Source organism: Microcebus murinus, chromosome 14 (assembly GCF_040939455.1).
Source record: "Microcebus murinus isolate Inina chromosome 14, M.murinus_Inina_mat1.0, whole genome shotgun sequence".
In the NCBI taxonomy this organism is placed as follows: Eukaryota; Metazoa; Chordata; class Mammalia; order Primates; family Cheirogaleidae; genus Microcebus; species Microcebus murinus.
Window position 1 is genome coordinate 20,604,255 of NC_134117.1, and position 18,754 is coordinate 20,623,008.

Here is an 18,754-nt window from a genome sequence, read left to right on the forward strand (position 1 = left end):
AAAAGAAAAACCACCTCAAATGGATAAAGTGCCTTGGCTACAAGAGGAAAACAAGCAGACCCTCTCCAGCTCTGTCCCCTGTTGACACACATTCCCTTTACTTTGCCAAGTTTTTATTCCTCAAGATAAACCTGAAGGCCAAGCTGCCAGCAATGAATTACAAAGTGCAGCTCTCTGTTCAAGTGGCATTTGATAATGCCAAGCGGTCGGGGGCCAATAAAGTCACCACTTCTGCAAATCAAATGAGCCAGCTCCTAAGCGTGCATAACCCTGCTCTGACACCCTTGCCAAAAGAGGGAGAGGGCAGGAAGGAAAATGGGCAATGAAACTACTGGAATAGGTAACATTTTCATTTTTCTGCACTTATTGTAACCCTCTAGAGTGTTGAATGGCTAAGACAGAATCGTTTCTCATTTCTGGGTGTGATATGGAGGGAAGACCGGTATGACTTTGTGAAAATTCTGATTTCTGTAATTTAATTTTTAAAGAACTGGCAGGTTAGTCATATTTATAAGTATGTAACAGCCTCCTGAACATATGCAAGACCAATATGGAGTTCCCTGGTGAGCAGCCCTTGTGGTGCTAGCATAGTGAATTACTAAATGTTGTTTGTAATTAACACGCTGGTTTTGGGAGGTAGAGTGCTCCTGGAGTCTATGCCTTCCACATTTGTTGAGAATCGAAAATGCACAAGAATTGTTCTGGCTGCTGTTGGTTGCCCAAAATGCTGCTTGTTGTCTAAGCAGTTCAAAGTATTTCCTGTCAGCAACTCACTTATACTGTTTATTTGCTTAACAAACTTGTGGTTCCAAAAGAGTACAAATTTGGCCCAACTCTAAATTACCCCAGATGCCAAATCAGCAGGTATAAACTAATGAGATCTGACTGTGTCAAAAGCAAAGGCAAAATGTGTTGTCTTCTATTGATCAAAACCCAACCACTTTGAATTGACCAATTCAGAGCTGTATGTGTTGAAAGAATGTTTGAAAATCAGACAGATTTGGGTCTGAATCCCAACTCTCTGTAATCATAAACAATTAAATTTTGTCTACACCTCAGTTTCCTCATCCATAGAATTGGGGTAAGAGCTGTAGTGTGGGTTTATGTTGAGTACTGGAGGTTTTATATAAAAAGTCCTGGGCATGATGCTTGGTATTTGGCATGGAGTGAAGAGATGGCAGCTATTTTACTATATTCTGTTTAAAATTGTCATATTATAAAATAAAGGACCTGACTTAAGTTAAAGGTTCAAATATGCTTGCTGGCTTATTCACTTAATCCCTGTGTGTGTTCCAGAAATCTAATTTTCCATTTTCTCATCCTCAAAATGTGGCTAATGATAGTTACATCATGATTATTGCATTAAATGTGATAATGCACATGTGTTGTCAGAACGTGCTACTCGACACGTTCCGGACCTTTTTCACACTGCCCTTCAGTTTTTCTGGGTTGCGATAATTTCAAGCAGGGTGAAATATGCATGAATGTGTTTGATAAACTAAAACACCTGAAAAATGTAATGTGCAATTAATGATTTGTTTTTGCACAGATTTGACAACTTACCCATTGTTACTTCTTCCCTAGCATATGGAAGAGAGGAGGTAATTGTATTTTCAGAGCCAAATAATTAACAAGAACTGTTTATCCTGAGAACAAGAGTGTTAGGAGAATGGAGTAGGGATCATTTGATGATTTAGGGAAACCACTGTCTCTTTCCATTTAAAAGCTCTTCACTTATATACAATGTATTTTGAAGAGAGATCCTTTGTTGAAAAAAAAAAATGTAATTAGATCAGGTGCTTTAACTGACCTCTTTTAATTGTCCACGCCTGCAGATAGCTTAATAAGTTGGATAGTCATTGGGAGTATGCGCTGTGAAGTCGTAGAGTTCTGGGTTAACATCCTGGGTCTAACCCTTAATATGTGCCCTTCAGCAGTGTGATCTGGAGCAAGTCACCTTATCTGGATGAGACTGAGTTTTCCTCATCTGTTAAATAGAGTATGTGATACTGAAGAGGACTGTTATAAGGATTAAATGAGATAAAGTGTTTGAGACTCTGGATGCTGTGCTAGCATACAGTAAGACTGGCCCCAATTTATTTACCCAGCAACACAACAGAAAGCATCAGGAGTTTGATCTGTTGGCAACTGCAGGATTCTGCTAACTTACATTAAGGGTAATATGAAGCCCCTATCAAATTGATGCTATGACCCCCATATGACAAGGGGCACCAATCTCTTGCTTTCTGTCCAACATCCCTGGGAATCGTTATATGTAAGCATCACTCCCCTTCCACTATTCTCACTCTTTCCTCCAAAATAAGTCCACTTGGCTGAATTTGACAGCCTGCTTTTCTTTTTCCTTTCTCCTTTTTTGTTAAAGTGAACAAATATATCCCTTCTCAAATTGATGTATTTTTCAGCCATGTCAATTTTTCCCAGGTAGCAGGGATAAAGGGAATGTTCTTGGCTAACAAGAAGATTGACAACCAAGTGAAGACTTTCATCACGTATAACAAAGGCAGAGACTGGCGTTTGCTGCAGGCACCAGACACGGATCTAAGGGGGGACCCTGTGCACTGCTTGCTGGTGAGTCTTCATGTGGGAGCAGAATGCCCCACACAGTCGAGGGGTGGAAATGGATGTTAAACACGGGATGACAACAGTTCTGGGAGTTTTGCTTGGTTCATGAACGAAAAGGGGCAAAGAAAGGTGCAAAAGCAGAGGGTGTAGGAGAGCCATAGCACTGTGGTGTGCCAAGGAGATAGGAGAACATGGGGAGATGTCTTGTGCCCTCTTTGATCCTTGTTTCCAGCCCAAGTTCTAATGAGGACCTCAAATGGTAGTTTTAGGGAGAATAAGGTAGTTTCCATCTCTGGTTTGGATTTGTCCCAAACAGCCTTACATTCTCATGAATAACCTGTTACAGAACTAATAACACATAAATTCAGCTGTAGAATTGATGCACTGAATGCAAAATTGTGTAGGAATATTTTCCTGTGGAGATATTTAATCACAGTTTCAGAAGAGTCTATGACTCAAAAAATAGTAAGAACAACTGATTTAAATCCTTATTGGTATTCTGTAAAGCTGGAGTTGGCAAACAATGGCCTGTGGGCATAATATGGCCCACTACTTGTTTTTCTAAAAAAGTTTTTTTTATTGAAACATAGTCATGCTTATTCATTTATGTATTGTCTATGGCTATTTTCCCTCTTCACTGGCATAACTGAGTAGTCAAGACAGAAACTTTATGGCGAACAAAACCTAAAATATTTATTTATTATCTGTCCCCGTAAAATAAACGGTTTGCCGACCCCTCCTTTGACATTTGACTTTCTTGTAGTTGTCTTACATTTAAGCAATAAGTAATTAGATAAGCATGCATTTAATGATATCATTTATATAGGATGGCATCCATAGGAGGATCAAAGATGGACCTTGCCTTCAAGGAGTTTACAGTCTTCTTGTCTACTTGAGTAGATTACGAAATGAAAGATTTTAGGGTCACACATTTATACTTGTCTTAGTCGCTCTGATGCCTGCCTCATTTTTGACACAACAATAGACCCTAAGAAAATGCCTAAGGAGGGGAAGAAGAGATTAATTGCAAAGTAAAAAACAAAATATTATTAAATTAATATTATCAATTTCTTTGAAACAATTCAGAAGTTGTGTTTACATTTAGAAAAAGGAGAGACCATGGTGTAAACCTTGAGGGATGATCACTTAGTTTTAGTAAGAAGGGCTTGGGGTGCATGTGTGTATGTGTGTGCGTGTGTGTGTGTGTGTGTGTGTGTGTGTGTATGTAAACTACACATATAGAGTTGTTCATACACGTACACCTTGATGTTGTCCATACTCAGCTTGCTTCCTTTATTCCTTCCCAGGAAGCCTGGGCAGTCACTTTACAGGTTCATCTCACAGAGCTGGAGGCGAGTCACTCTCCTACTTGAGAAGATGCCAGCAGCCATAGCTTGACCTTATTAGTTGCAGAGAATATCACAGTTGTCACTGTGCATCAGGGCAGCAGTCTAAAATTCTGCCTCCCACGCAGCTTCCACCCTTATTAATGACAACTTACGGGGGGAAAAGAGCCAGTAGTTATAGTAAGTGCACAAAGCCAGTGACAGAGTTAGTAAATATATCAGCTATTTATTGAATACCTACTCTATGCAAAGCACAGTTCAGTAATGTTTTTTTAAAAAGGGCCACCTTCTTGGTTTAGCTATCCCAAGTTGGAGCGTCATGATGTTTAACCAAAGATGCCTGGGATATGTCAGTACCTTAATGTGGTCCTCCGTCCCCTCTCTGCACTTTGGAGATTAAATGCCTATGAGAGAGAATTTAACTGTCACCTAAAGAGACCAGCCTGGGCACTCTGGCATCATAAATGGACCATTAAAATGCCTCCAAAGCAAAGCACTTAGCAAGGTATTCCCTGTTCCACCCTCAACCCAGCATCAGGAAGTCTTATTGTTGTGTTTCCAAAATATAAATGCAGTATCAGCTTGCTTCTCCTTCTCCACTGGGAGGATCCTAATCCAAACCACCATCATTTCTCACCTGACCTACAGTGACAGGCTTCTATCTGGTCCTCCCATTTCTGCCTGGCAATTCATTCTCTAGACTGCAGCCAATGTGTCCTTTTTTAAAATCAGCCTTAGTGATATAAAACATGCATACACATTCCTTATATGAGTATGGTTCAATGAATTTTAACAAATGCATATACCTATGTAACCACTATCACAATCAAGATAGAACATTTCCATCACTGCTCCCAAATTTCCTTTGTGCCTCTTTGCAGTTATAACCCATGCTCTCAGCCCTAGAAAAGCACTGATCTGCTTTCTTTTACCATATATTAGATTTCTGTTTTCTAAAATTGTATGTAAATGCTATCAACTTAAACTTTTTAAAAAATCAGCTCATATCACTCATTTAATTAAACCTTATAATGGCTTTCTAATTCATGTAGAATAAATCAAATTACTTATCATGTAAGGCCCATGTTACATCTCCTGCCTGGTCTCCAGCTTCTTTTTCCTTCCTTCCTTCCTTTCTTCCATGTAAGTCATCATGGGAGAGGGAATGTTTCTTTCCATACCAGCACCTCATTGTGTTCATTTATGTCTTAGGGTCTTTGCCTTTGCCATTATTTCTCTTAAAATGCCCTTTTCCTTGTCTGGCTTTTTCTTGGAATTCACATCCTTGCTTGATCACCTGAATTTCAGAGAGCTTTCTTGAATATCTTCTAACGTTGTATGTGTCCCACTTCATTTTTCATCATAACCCTTATCACTCTCCAAAATCAGCACATGCATTTGTTGACTTCCTTGTCCATCTTCCCCTGCTGAAATGTGAGCTCCATGAGCAGAGGCACTGTGCCTGTCTTTTTAGTCATTCCAAAGAATCATTTCCAAGATTTATAATTATACCTGCCATGTGGCAGCTGCTCGACAGGCATACTGTTATTATAAGTGTTGTGTGCATTTAGAGTATGCACTCCATTGAAAAGTATTGTTTGAGTTTCACATCTGGACTTCAGTGGAAGCCATTCATTCCCTCTGAGAGTCACCCTGGAAGATGTGTCATCATCTCCACCTTCTGAAACTCATGGGCTCAAGTTGGCCTCAAAATTAACAAAAGCAGGAGGCTCATTAAGATTAAAGATGAATTATTGAGATACAGATGTATGGAATACAGGCATCTTCCAGCCTTCCTTCCTTATTACCCTGTTGCTTAATGTAGTTTAATCCTGAGCTTCATAAAACAGGCTGCAGGGTGAGGAGGGGAAAATGACAAAGGGAGTGGGCAGGAGAGACCAAAAGTACTTTACAAAAATCTTCCAAAGGCACAAAATAGGAAAGAAAAATTTTAAGCTACAGGAGACTCAGACTGTTAAAAACCTTCTTCAGTCTTGGGAGCTAGTGGCAAAGAGGAGATAAAAAGTGGTTTTAGATTGTGAGTACTTGGAAAGTGACAGTGTCACCAAAAGCACAGCCTAGTGATTAGAAAAGAGATTTTCCAGCAGGGCTGTTACAAATGTGGAATAAGTTCAGAATTGCAGCCCCAAATGGAATGTTCCTGGTAAAATGTATTCTATAGAAATAACACATCCAGGGTAATTTGGGGTGTATTTTTAGGACTTTTAGACTGATTGCCTGGAGGGCCCAGCTGAGATTTCTTTCCTCTGAAGACTGCATTGTACAATTAGATAGGGTATTACAGGTCATGGTCCACCTGCCTCCAAAGCCTCAGGATTGGGCTCCCAAGAGGCAAGTTGTGAGCTAAGCTGAGCCTGTGACAAATCTGTGGGCCCTTGGGGAAAGCACAGTGTTTCATGGAAAGGTGCTCTGACTTCTTTATGGATTCGTGTAGCAGTTTTCTGCTGGCGCTGAGCAGGCAGCTGCCCCGGGAGATTCTTGACTCTGTTTTTCGCCTCCCTTGCGTTGTCTGTGGCTCTGTGTTTTGATGGATTGCAGTGGTGCCGAATATCCCATACCCAGCCACTTGATCTGGGGGCCTCCCTCTTCAGTGCCATCGACTCTTTCGTAAAGATCAGTGGATTTCCACCTGCAACTCCAAGTCAGGAACTGCACAAATGTGTGTATATTGGGAGGGTGTTGGGGACACTTACTGCCTGGTTATTTATGAAAGCTCTGATCTGTCTTTTCAGTACAATACTCAGATTAGGATCTGTGGAGATAAAGATGCCATGAAGATAAGATCTAAAGGATATTGATAATAGAGGTTGGGGAGAAAGAAGTGGAATTTGAAGCTGCTTGACCCTCAAATAATCTAACAGTTTTTAAAGTTTTTGATTTATTTCATGCTGGGGAAATGTCTTCTATTATTTGTTAATTCCCCATTGGCCATCCACAGTGCTAGAAACACAGGAGATAATTCAGGGATCACCTGGAGAACCAGACGCAGAAAGGCAAATACTGCTTGTTCTCACTTACGTGTGGAATCTAAAATAACAGATCTCATAGAAGCAGAGAGCAGAATGCTAGTTACCATTCTGCAGAGGCTGCTGAGCAGGGGGATAAGGAAATGTTGGCCAAATGATATAATGTTTCAGTTAGACAGGAAGAATAAATGATAAGTATTTGACATGAAAATAATGGATCAGTTAAGTCCAGCAGATACTATGGAACACTTGCAATGGGCAAAGGATTTTGTTGGTTAAAATAAAAGATAAAAGAATAAGGAAATAAAAATGGACAATTAAGAGCTACAGGTCCACTGATGGACATTAAGGGTTTTTGAACTCCCTGAAATTAGGTGAAAAATTCTGTGCACTTGTTTTTGTGCACTATTTTGGTCCTTAATTTGCATTAGATTCTCAAACTTTGCACTTGACCCTGAAAAGATTTAATTCTAAGGATCTAGTCATTCACAGAATTGGACGATTGATGATATGCCATGACCTATGTGTAAGTAAGGACTCAAAACATGTAAGCTGCTCCCACATCCTGTATAAAGCAGCTGCTAGATCATTGTTGGTTCTGGTGAACATGCCTGTGTTTTCTTAATGTGGACAGGAAAGGGAAATAGAGAACTGCCCTTGGGAGAGGTGCTTTAACTCCGTTGAATTGGAGAAAACCGTGGAAGGGTATAGAAAGAGCTGTGACTATGAATTAGCATGGCATGTGGCACATACTCAGCACATATTTGCTCATGAGAGAATAAAAGGCAGGAAGACAAGAAGGAAGGAAGAGAGAGGACTAGAAAATTCTCCTTGCCCAGGCAAAATGTGCATAAGAATTGGAGATCTTTGTCTTGTGTACTTCAGGAGCTTCAAGTGGCTTGATAGTCATCATAATAAAATAAATATATTAATATAAAATATATTAATTACTTAACTTTGACAAATGTCCAAAACTGGTCAGGTACAGATGTTTTAAAAAAGTGAAGATGAGACACTTTATGTGTTTTTCTTTAAAACATTTGTGAAGACCATGTATAACTTCCTTTAAAAAAAAATGAAAGAGAGAAAAAAAAAAGCCATAGAATATTCTCCTTGTACCAGCTGGGGGCAATCCAGTACTACAAATGTGCGAGTGGAGGAAAAAGTACACCAAAAGATCATTTCTGCTGTTGCTACTACCTTGTGAACTGGTGTCTTTTCTTCTCAAATTCATACATCTCAGCCCTCTGAAAGCCATAGCAACAGAGCAGTGCTGAGACAGCCAATCGAAAATGCCCTCTTTCCTTTGTAACGGGAAGTGTCATTACTGAATAGTCTATGAGTCAGGTGGCAATTTAGCATCGCAGTCTGCTCTGTTAGGTGGTGCAACAGGCCCTCCGTTAAGCCCACATCCTAAGCAGTACTGTACTTCTTGGAATGCCATGGAGATGCTCACAACACAACTCAGATGATGTGGTTTATAATAAAGCTCACATACTATTGGCATTGCTCTGACTAAAATAGTAAAGCGATGTTTTTCATGTCCTAACAAAAAAGCATTACTTGATATTGCAAGCTTTCATTGAATATCTTTTTTTAGATTTTACGGTAGGTTCCACAGAAGATGCAAAGGAATACTTGATGGGTTCTCTTTATTTGTAGAGTGCATCTCTTAGGAGGATAAGATTGGACATACTCAAAATAGATAATACAGCACTGTGCATGGTAAAATACAGTATTGTAGATCGGAGAAGGGGAGGCTGGATAGGCTGCAGTTGTTAGGAAAACTTTCATGGAGAAATGAAAAGTGACACCTCCACTGTATCCTGTGTTAACATCACCTGAGCATTGTACAACACTGTCCTGGGATATCTGTAACTTTTAATAGGATCTGTTCTAGCCGTCCCCTTGGACAAAAAGAAAAAGCCAAGTGTCTGGATCTGATATTTTTTTCTTATAGAGGCTATCTTTTTTACTCTTATTGAACATTATAAAGTGAAAACTTTTTTTAAGACCTTACATGAAATTTTTATGTAAAACCAATAATTTATTACTATTATGACTCCTTGAGACTTGTACTCTCTGGGTTGGCTGTGAAGAAAAGTCCCTATTGTGATCTGCTATTTTATTTCACTAGCGTTTCGGCTGCTTTTACTCCTGAATTTCATTTTTAGTTTGTCATTTACTCCATCCTATATAAATTTAATCATTGTATCTGCAGCTGTCTGAATATCTGCTGGCTGAGACTTACAGAGCAGAATAAAAGTAATAACAGAGATACATTGGTGATTCCAAAATCTCAAGTCGATAAGATTAGAAAGTAATCTTCCTCAGAGATGAAAAGAAATGTGGGTTCAAACACAAACTTGTATTTTTTGACAACCAGTACAAAAACTATTTTAAATGAAATTCGTATAAGATTTATTACCCTTTTTTTTTTCTTGGAAACTGTTGACATCTTAATCAAAGATTTTGATCAAGGTTGTTTTCATGGATAAACAAGTCCCTTAAATTTTCATTTACATTTTTATTACTAGTGCATTTTGTCTACAAGTATGACTTTTATACTGAATAATACTGATTCTGATAATATCCTGATAGAGACACTATGTCACTTGTTTGGTGGCTTTTAAGACGGTTTCAGTTTGTCATATGGCTTTTTCTATAAAACCAAGACCAAGGTCTCAAATAGAGGGTGACTAAGCCATGCTAAATGACTTTTTTCAAAGTCTTCCCAGCCTGACTCAACCTTCTTTCCTGGCTTCACCTCCCATTTCTCCTCTTCAGTCTTATCTAACTACTTACTGTACTGATCTGCTGTCATGCTTCTTTTTCTTTGTCATTAATATAACTCTGGCCTGAAATGTTCTGTAAGCCTTTCATTGTCTCACTCATTCTTTGTAGCCTACCCATCTTCACCTAAGGCACCCTTTTCTTCTTAGAGCCATCCCTGATCCAAAGTTGGATTTAGGCTCTTCACCTGCTAAAATCTCATACTATTCTGACTCTTCATTTTTTTATGGCCATTAAAATATTCTCTTTCTATGGCAATCAATAGAAAGATCTCATGTCCTCTATTTAAATTGTAAACTCTGTAATGACAGAGATTAAATTTTAGTTGATATAAGCCTTTCATGAGCCTCACCTAGGCTTTAATGGATAAGGTACTAAGATGTTTGTTAAATGGCCAAATGGGATTAAATCAGTAGATTATACCTAAAACAAAGGTGCTCTTTCCTTCAGCGTGGCAGCCATCTCACACTTAATGGACACTGGTGTTTGTGGAATGAAAGACGGTGGATGGGTGTATGTATGGGCGCAACAGGTGAATGGAAGTGTGCAAGGATGGATGCTAGATGGGATGGTTGGTTAGATGGATGGGTGGATGGGTGCTCTGAATCTAGACTTTAAATGACCACTTAAATTATATGATTTCATGGCACTCGTTTGTTTCTCTTCTCAGCCCTATTGCTCACTACATCTTCACCTGAAGGTCTCTGAGAACCCCTACACCTCTGGGATCATTGCCAGCAAAGACACAGCTCCCAGCATCATAGTGGCATCAGGTAGGAAGCTTGCCCGGTTTGCTTGCTGTTGAAAATGGTGTTTATTTTAAGAAGCTAGATATCTGTGCTTGGAACATAATGAGCAAGCTAAAAATATTTTTGAAAGGCACCTAAGCCATTGGCCCTGAAGGAAGCATGCAGAAAAGTCCCCACTCAGACAGAATGTTTGCAGTCAAAATGCTTCCCAGGCAATGCAGTCCATTGTTAGCTTTTGCAGAAAGTTCTTTTCACTAATGGTGATGTTCTCTCTCTAGGTAACATAGGTTCTGAATTGTCAGACAGTGACATCAGCATGTTTGTCTCTTCAGATGCAGGGAACACTTGGAGGCAGGTAAAAAAATACCCTGGGTCAAGTTGCCCTGAAATCTAGATGGCATGAAAAGTGTCCAATTTGGTTCAGTTCTCAAAACTTACTCAGCAATACTGAACATAAACCCTAAATCCTCTAATATGTTTATTTTCCTTTTTTATGAAAGCCTTAAGTCTTCAAGTTTAGGAAATATTTTATGGTAAAAAATTATTTTTGTATCATTTAATAAAGATGTTATTTGTTCACAGCCTGTATATAAGAATGTTTATAAGTGACAATGAAACTAAATTAAGTCTGACTAAATTTTTTCCTTAAAAGAAAACCAAAATTCCTAAGGGTTTATCATATACAGGGAACATGGAGCCTTAAGGATAAATTGCATACTTAATGCTGAGTTGCAATAAATTCCCCTTGCCTTGAAGTCAGAATAGAGAGAAATGCAGTGATATAGAAATATCCATTACCCAGGTGGTGTTCTGAGATGTTTAAATCTCATGTGCAAAAGACAGAGTAATAACCGTCAGGATGCATATGTTAGAGAAAGTAGAAATGGAATCACTTTAAACCAATGCATTTAGTTTAAATGCTTCCTGCCTTTCTTCTGAATGAAAATTAGATACCCATGGCTTATGAAACAGGCATTTAATGAGGTTTAGCAATCATAACAAGATATGTGCCTAATGCATGGTTGTTACACTTCGATAAATATGTTTTAATAACCCACTGACGTTTAATTATCATACAATAACTTGCACTGTAAATTGAAATCTAATGCACAGGTAATCACACTTAGCAACGAGAGCACTCTGCTTTATATTTTAGACAGAGATGTCCACATTATGGTCCAAGTGTCATTTCTTAGCTTCGGACCCTTTGTTAGGTCCTCAGTGGGATTTTCATATTTTGAAATGAGCAAGGAAGGAAAAAAAAATTGCTTAAGAATACCCAGAGCAATTGATCTTGGAGATATGTAGAAATTTGACATATTCTAAGGAGAGTAGAGAGACAGGATCCCATTTTATTCCTTTCAATGCCCCAAAACAAGGCAAAGAAGTCTCTAATTCTATAGCCATGGGGTGCATCTTAGGTATGAGAAATAAACAAAGGGGAAACAGCTTGTGCCTGTAGTGTAACTCCACACAAGGCTCTCCTAGCAATTTGAGTGAGAAAACAGCATGAATCTTATATAGAGAGCAGTTAGAGACTGTTTCTAGTATATCTCCATTTGACTTCAAATTGGTTTTTCCACAATTGGAGAAAGACCTAATGACACATGTAACCAAAGATGATAATTTCATTTTGATCACAACTACCTATGACGTGGTAGAGAATCTATGAATTAAACAAGAATAACTTTCTTTGATTCCACTTGGAAAATTTGAAACAAGATCTGGAAAGGGCTATGCAATGCAGCAAGTCCCAGCTCCATGAATTACTATATGCATGGCCTTAGGCAAGTCAACACATCTCTCTAAACCTTAATATTCTCATCTATAAAAATGAGAATATTTGAGTAAAACTATCGCTAAGATTCCTTCCATCTATATATATATATATATAATATATGACAGTTACCCAACATTCTGACATCATCATATATGGAAATCAATAGAAATTATCATAAAAATGAAGGAACATAAAACATAATATTCATTTTTAAAATTTCTTTTGGGCAAATATAAAACCATTTTATGTAACACCAATGGTACAAGTAGCCCAGGTTAGGAAGCATTGTTCTAGAACTGTGTTTTCACAAAGATTTAAGGAAACCTATTTCTATCATGGGAGGGATTTTTATCCTCGCATGGAGATTGATTCTCTGGACCCTGGCTATGTGTGCCTATGGGTGTGTGTCCATGTGTATGTGTTTTCCTCATGCAGATCTTTGAAGAAGAGCACAGTGTTTTATACCTGGATCAAGGCGGAGTCCTGGTTGCTATGAAACACACATCTCTCCCAATTCGACATCTTTGGTAAGGGCGCCTGCTGCCTGTGAGTCGTATGCACCTGACAGTTCTGCACTGCTGAGATCAGTGTAGGAGTCAGGCTATCAAACTGTGACTTATTTGTAATGAAATGTCAGCATCTACTAAAGGGGTGGAGGTAGGAAAGGTTGGGGGGGTGCGGAGAAAGAGTGAGAGAGGGAAAGAGAGAGAGAGAGAGAGAGAAGTTTTGTCCCTTTAGAAAGGAATTGCATTATGGCTTTCAATGTGACAACACTCTAACCCCCACTAGTACCTTATTCTCTCAACACCATCACAGGTAGAATAATGTTCGCTACCAGGTATGGTCTCTGAGTATCTTAATTTCTCACAGTCACCTTTTTCAAATAGCATCTCTCGCAGTTTAGTATTTGCATTTATTACATGCATTCTGCAGGGAGTTTAGAAGTTCATGATAATTTTGCTCCTATCTCATCTCTCCTGATCCTACTTCCTTAGTTTCCTTTTTTGAGGTGACATCCTGCAACCAGCTCTGCCTGGGGGTCTTCGCCAGAAAGATGTACAAAGCTTTACTTCTAGAGGGGTTTCCAGTAGGCTCCTTCATGTGGGTGCTTGAAAGTGACTCTCTCCATATGTGAGCTTATCCAAAGTCAACCCCTTGTTCTCCATCCACTGTTAGTTACTTTGATGGTTGAAGGGAAAACTGCAAAAGAGAAACAAAGGCTTAGCGTGGGGAAAGACAGGGCCAAAGAAAAGATCCTGTGTGACTGTCTTAGTTCATTTATTCTGCTGTAACAAAATACCATAAACTGTGTAGCTTATAAGCAACAGAAATTTATTTCTCATAGTTCTGGTGCCCAAGAAGTCCAAGATGAAGGTGCTGGCTTATTTGGTGTCTGGTGAGGACCTGACTTTACGGTTCATAGATGGTGCCTTCTTGCTGTGTCCTCATGTGGTAGAAGAGAAAAGGCAGCTCTCAGAGGCCTCTTTTATAAGGCCACTAATTTCTTTCATGAGGGCTCTACCCTTATCATCTAAACATCTCCCAAAGGCTCTGCCTCCTAATATCGCCACATTGGTGATTAGATTTTCAACATTTGAGTTTGGGGCAGGAGGCAAACATTTCCACCATTGTGGTGACCATCAGAACTGCAGACTTCTCTTGCTCTCAAGAGCCTATCCCTCTTCACCCACCCATTCAATGAGGTCAACCAGGATTTATTACAGCATAAGAAGGGCAGATTTAAGATTTGGCCACTTAGAGATGGGTTGGTTGGAATCTCACTGAGTAAGTCTTGCAAAGTTATATAGCTCTTCAGGATCACCTGTAAGGCTCATTACTAGATATCAATGAGGTTTTGGAGAGGGTCACATTGAAGTCTAAGAGCTAATAAAATATCCAAATTTTTAAAAATTCTATCAAAGACTTACTGTAATTCCCGTGTCATACACCTCTTCAAACACCCTTATCGATGTTTTAACACATATGGGTCCCAATGGCTTAGAGAACTGAACTGTGTTTCTATCTTCTGATGTGATTAAGGACACATTTTTTTTTATTTCAGAATATTATGGGGGTATGAAAGCCTCACTTGGACAGTGTCTTGGCTACTTTTAAAATGGATTCTCTCCTGTGGATAGTATCTTTCCTTTCATTTTTTTTTTTTTCCTTTGAGGTCCAGTGACTCATTTTTTTCTGTCATTAGGTTGAGTTTTGATGAAGGGAGATCTTGGAGCAAATACAGTTTCACATCTATTCCACTTTTTGTGGACGGGGTTCTGGGGGAGCCTGGAGAAGAGACTCTGATCATGACGTAAGTGGAAAACCATCATGTGCTCCAGTCTTAATGTAAGAGAACAAACCCAGAGAGATGGTTTACAGCTAAACCCATGTGATTTGCTGCTGTCAGGTTTGAGGTTTTTTGCAAAGTCAGTGTGTCTCATGGCAAGAGCACCCAGCAGAGAGAAAGGAAAATTGCAGGCAACCATGTTCTTGGTTCTTTGATAGTTTTTAAGAGACCTAGACTGAAGAAGAGTGGCAGAAAAAGGGCAAAACTCTTTTCTTTCTGTATTAAATGGACTTATGGGAATTAGACGTGATTGTTTCAATGGAAAATAAAGTTATACATTTAAGACTTTAATAATAAACAAATGGATAGGCAGAACATCTTAGGCATATAAGAATGATCTCACTTTAAGTCAGAACACAGAGCTTTATCAAAATGCCTCAAAGGATTGTAGTTTTTCCTGGCTCCTTACCTAACCCAATTGTGAGGCACATTAAGAAAACCATGAGAACAATCTGTTCTTGTGAAATTGCATTTACACTCATTTTTGTCTGGAAAGTGATGATCATTAATTTGTGAAAGACTTGATTAATGACTAGACTGCCTAAGGCTTTCAAAACATGGACTTTGAATTTTAAATATGAAACTGTGATATTTCCTTCCTTTAAAAAATTAGACATGGATAACAGAAAAGGAAGGTTTTAAAGTAGTTGATTCTGTCATCAATGAAAATTTCAAAATCAAAGTGAATACTTGGTACATTTTCTAATTCTACCCCCTGCCACCACCATTTTTTTCATTGGTAGAAAACCACAAAGATTTAATATGCCTGATAGGTATACTTGTGCCTATGGCAAACATAACTAAATTAGCAACCTATTTCATAATTTATCTTTATTCAATTTTTATATTTGCAAAATACAAATTTAAAAAATCTGACCCCAAAGGCCACTTTGTGGCTTTTATTCACTCCTACCATTGGTGATTCAACCACCTTATTAAATAGCCGAGTCTCTCTAAGTAAGGAGAATAGAATGCACAATGTAGGAAAACCCTTGTAACTACTTAGCTCTGCTTCCCACCTTCCGTTGGAACTGGTGGGAAGGTAAAATAGCATGGAAACCATGGGAACCATGTACATTAGCAAGAGAACCCAGAAGTCTAATCTTATAACAATGTAGAATACAGCACTTGTGATTGTTTTCTCAAGCGTATTTTTTCAACCCTTCTTGTGATACAACGTATACAAGTGGGCTCTTGTGAGTCAAGCACTCTGGGTTCTGGTTCTACTGGCTCTTAGTGACTTGACTTTGGTTTTTTGCATGCTGACAAAACTCTTTGAGGCTCAAGGCATCCATCTGTGAAGTGGAAGCAGTAATAGTACCCTCCTTAAAAATAAGTTTTGAGGATTAAATGGTATGATCCATGTAATGTGCTTAGCATGCGCCAAGCTCAAGGTAAACACTCCACAATGCTGACTGTTGTTCTTAATGTTGACATTGTTATCCTTGTGATTACTTTTATCATTGTGAACTCCATAGAGTGTTTGGGCACTTCAGCCACCGCTCTGAATGGCAGCTGGTCAAAGTGGACTACAAGTCCATCTTTGACAGACGGTGTGCAGAGGAGGACTACAGACCCTGGCAGCTGCACAGCCAGGTAGGAGGAAGAGAACTGAGACTGATCCTCGGGCAGGAGGCATGGGAGGTGGTGGGGGAAAGCTCATTGCTAAGGAGTAGCAACTGGGGTTCTGTAGGCCAAAATGTCTGTCTGGTGCTTTCTTATATGTTTTGTGTTCCACAGCAGTGAACAAACTCAACATTTATAGCTTGTTGTGAAGTCATTTCTGTTTTTATTGTGCTAGGATATAATGAGATAAAATTCAAATGTGCTTGGCTTAGACTTACAACTCAAAATGAAATACCAACTCAGCACTGAGATCCAAGCATAATTTATCTGAGCATGTCATATGGTTGTGTGGTGGGAGCGGGGGCGAGAAAAAGATCTTCAATTTTATCTAGCAATGCAAACAGAGACATAAAATAACAAAATGATGCCGGGTGAGCAGTGCCAGGAAAATCCTTCTTCCCCATTGCCTTGATTCCCTAGGATTATATAGTGCCTCTTGCCTCCTTCTGAGGTACACAGAGTACAAAAATGCAGAATTGTCAACAGGAAACTTGTCTTGGCTTCTCAATTCTTCTGCTCATCTCAAAATGCTTGGCCGAAAGCATCTTTTCTTTGATTTTTCAAGTAGATGTCATTCTACAGGCCTCTCAAAGGATATGGTGGAAGTGCTTGCTGCAAAGCCATCCCAATATTCAGGCAAAAGAAAAAAATCATATATTCCAAATCTAGACTAAGTAATATATTTGCATATAGATGTGTAAAGAAGGCAGTTAAAGTGAGTTTGCTCATAAAAACAGTATGGAGTGGATTAAACAAAATTCTGTGCTGGTCTTTCTGAAACACAAAAGAAGCTGTGTTTGATAGTGAGTACTGCATTACCTAGAAACACCCACTGTATTCATAGGCTCAGCAATAAAATTATTGCCACTTTCCATTACTGATATTTTTCCCTTTGGGATGCATATGCATCGTGATATTCAAAGCTTTTATTTATTTTGTGGAAAAACACTGAGTTTAGCTCTCTCGGCTGGTAGACGAACGTAAAATCAGTGCTATAAAGTTGTGTGGGCAGAGGCATAATAAATTGGGGCAAAATGAATCTTCATGTTTCTTAGCAATACTCTTCTTTCATATGCTCATAAATGACCAAGTCTATAAATCTTTCATTATAAGAGAATTGAACTTAATTACTACAGATTTGTTGGCAATACACTGGTTGTAGGCTGACTCTTACTCATCCATGTACCCTTCATAGCACTGCACCTAACATCTTGCCAAATACAGGCTTGCTAAATACAGAAGAACTTAAGCATGTTTTTCGACACATACCTCAGTGATTCTTAGAATCACCTCTATAGCCAAATTCTATAATAGGGCTGGGGCTCTAGCATCAAAAAGAAAATGCTGTTAGCACAAAGGGAGCCATCAAAGTCCATATTAGACTAAAGTTTGTGAACATCTCCCTAAACTGCCCTAAAGTGAAACAGGGAAAGTCCAAGCTATGTGCCCACATGTGTGTCATCTTTGTCTCCTGACAGGGGGAAGCATGCATCATGGGAGCAAAAAGGATATATAAGAAGCGAAAATCAGAGCGGAAGTGTATGCAAGGAAAATACGCAGGAGCTATGGAATCTGAACCCTGTGTCTGCACGGAGGCTGATTTTGACTGGTGAGCAACACAGTTATCCCATGGAGTCATTCAGTATATCACATCATCCACATGGCCCTTACTGAAAGCTTAGATTTGAAATAATAGTAACATACATTGAGCTAAGCAGTAAGCCTGTTCCTATAAAATTACCTCTTGAGGCCATCATCATTTACTACCTATGTGCATGGTGTGTATATGGGACAATCAAGTGTTCAATTAGACTTAAAGAGGATTCAGAAGATGACTGGTAATTGTCTTCACATAATTCATGGATTCTTAGGACAAAAAGACCAGATCCAGCCTGTGCTGCTTCAAACAGCAACACTGAAAACAATAAGTGGACTTTTCAGGGCAAATACGTCTGTGCTCTAGATGAAAACTTTCTAGAATCTAGAGTTCCCTGTAATGGAGAAATGGCCCTTAAAGAGAGTAAGTTTTGTGTCCCTGAGAGTTTTCAGTCAGTGGTTAGCTGACCACAGCTTATGAGATCTGTGGAAGACATTCCTCGACTCAGTGCTAGGATGGATGCAGTGGCGTTGCAAGTCCGTAACTCTGGGAACCGTGTGCTAAAGAAACTTCTTGCTTTACTAGAATTAAGCCAGTTTAAAGTGGATAAGTACTGGTTTAAACTAGATAAGTACTGGCACGTGTGGAGGTTAAACTAAACCCAGAGCACTGTAGCGTTCTTCCTGGAACATTTGCTAAGCAGGAAGCTAGCTGTGGAGACAAGTGAAGCTGCCTCTGTCTCATTCTCTGTGTTCAGTGTTCCAGTGAGGTTGACAGATGACTGAAGATGAGTCGGTGGCAACTCCCGTGGTAACTTCCACCTCCCTTCCTAGTGCCTTTCCCCCTCTTCTTTGTTTTTCCTTTCCTTTTTAATTCATTTATATGTTTTTACTTTAGAGGAAGCAATCCCTAAATATGTGTGTACATGTTAAAGAATTAAAACTTG

General features: G+C 39.1%; 1 protein-coding gene across 4 annotated transcripts in view; it reads left to right on the forward strand.

Annotated features, from left to right (window-relative positions):
- Window positions 1-18,754, forward strand: part of SORCS1 (sortilin related VPS10 domain containing receptor 1) — a 500,078-nt gene that overhangs the window by 392,170 nt on the left and 89,154 nt on the right. For all 4 annotated transcript variants that reach the window (XM_076009802.1, XM_076009801.1, XM_012770834.2 and 1 more), the window contains exons 10-16: window positions 2,443-2,589; window positions 10,380-10,482; window positions 10,737-10,813; window positions 12,674-12,765; window positions 14,442-14,549; window positions 16,064-16,181; window positions 17,690-17,820. In XM_076009802.1, the coding sequence (XP_075865917.1) occupies window positions 2,443-2,589; window positions 10,380-10,482; window positions 10,737-10,813; window positions 12,674-12,765; window positions 14,442-14,549; window positions 16,064-16,181; window positions 17,690-17,820 (776 nt within the window). The remainder of the gene's footprint in view (window positions 1-2,442; window positions 2,590-10,379; window positions 10,483-10,736; window positions 10,814-12,673; window positions 12,766-14,441; window positions 14,550-16,063; window positions 16,182-17,689; window positions 17,821-18,754) is intronic.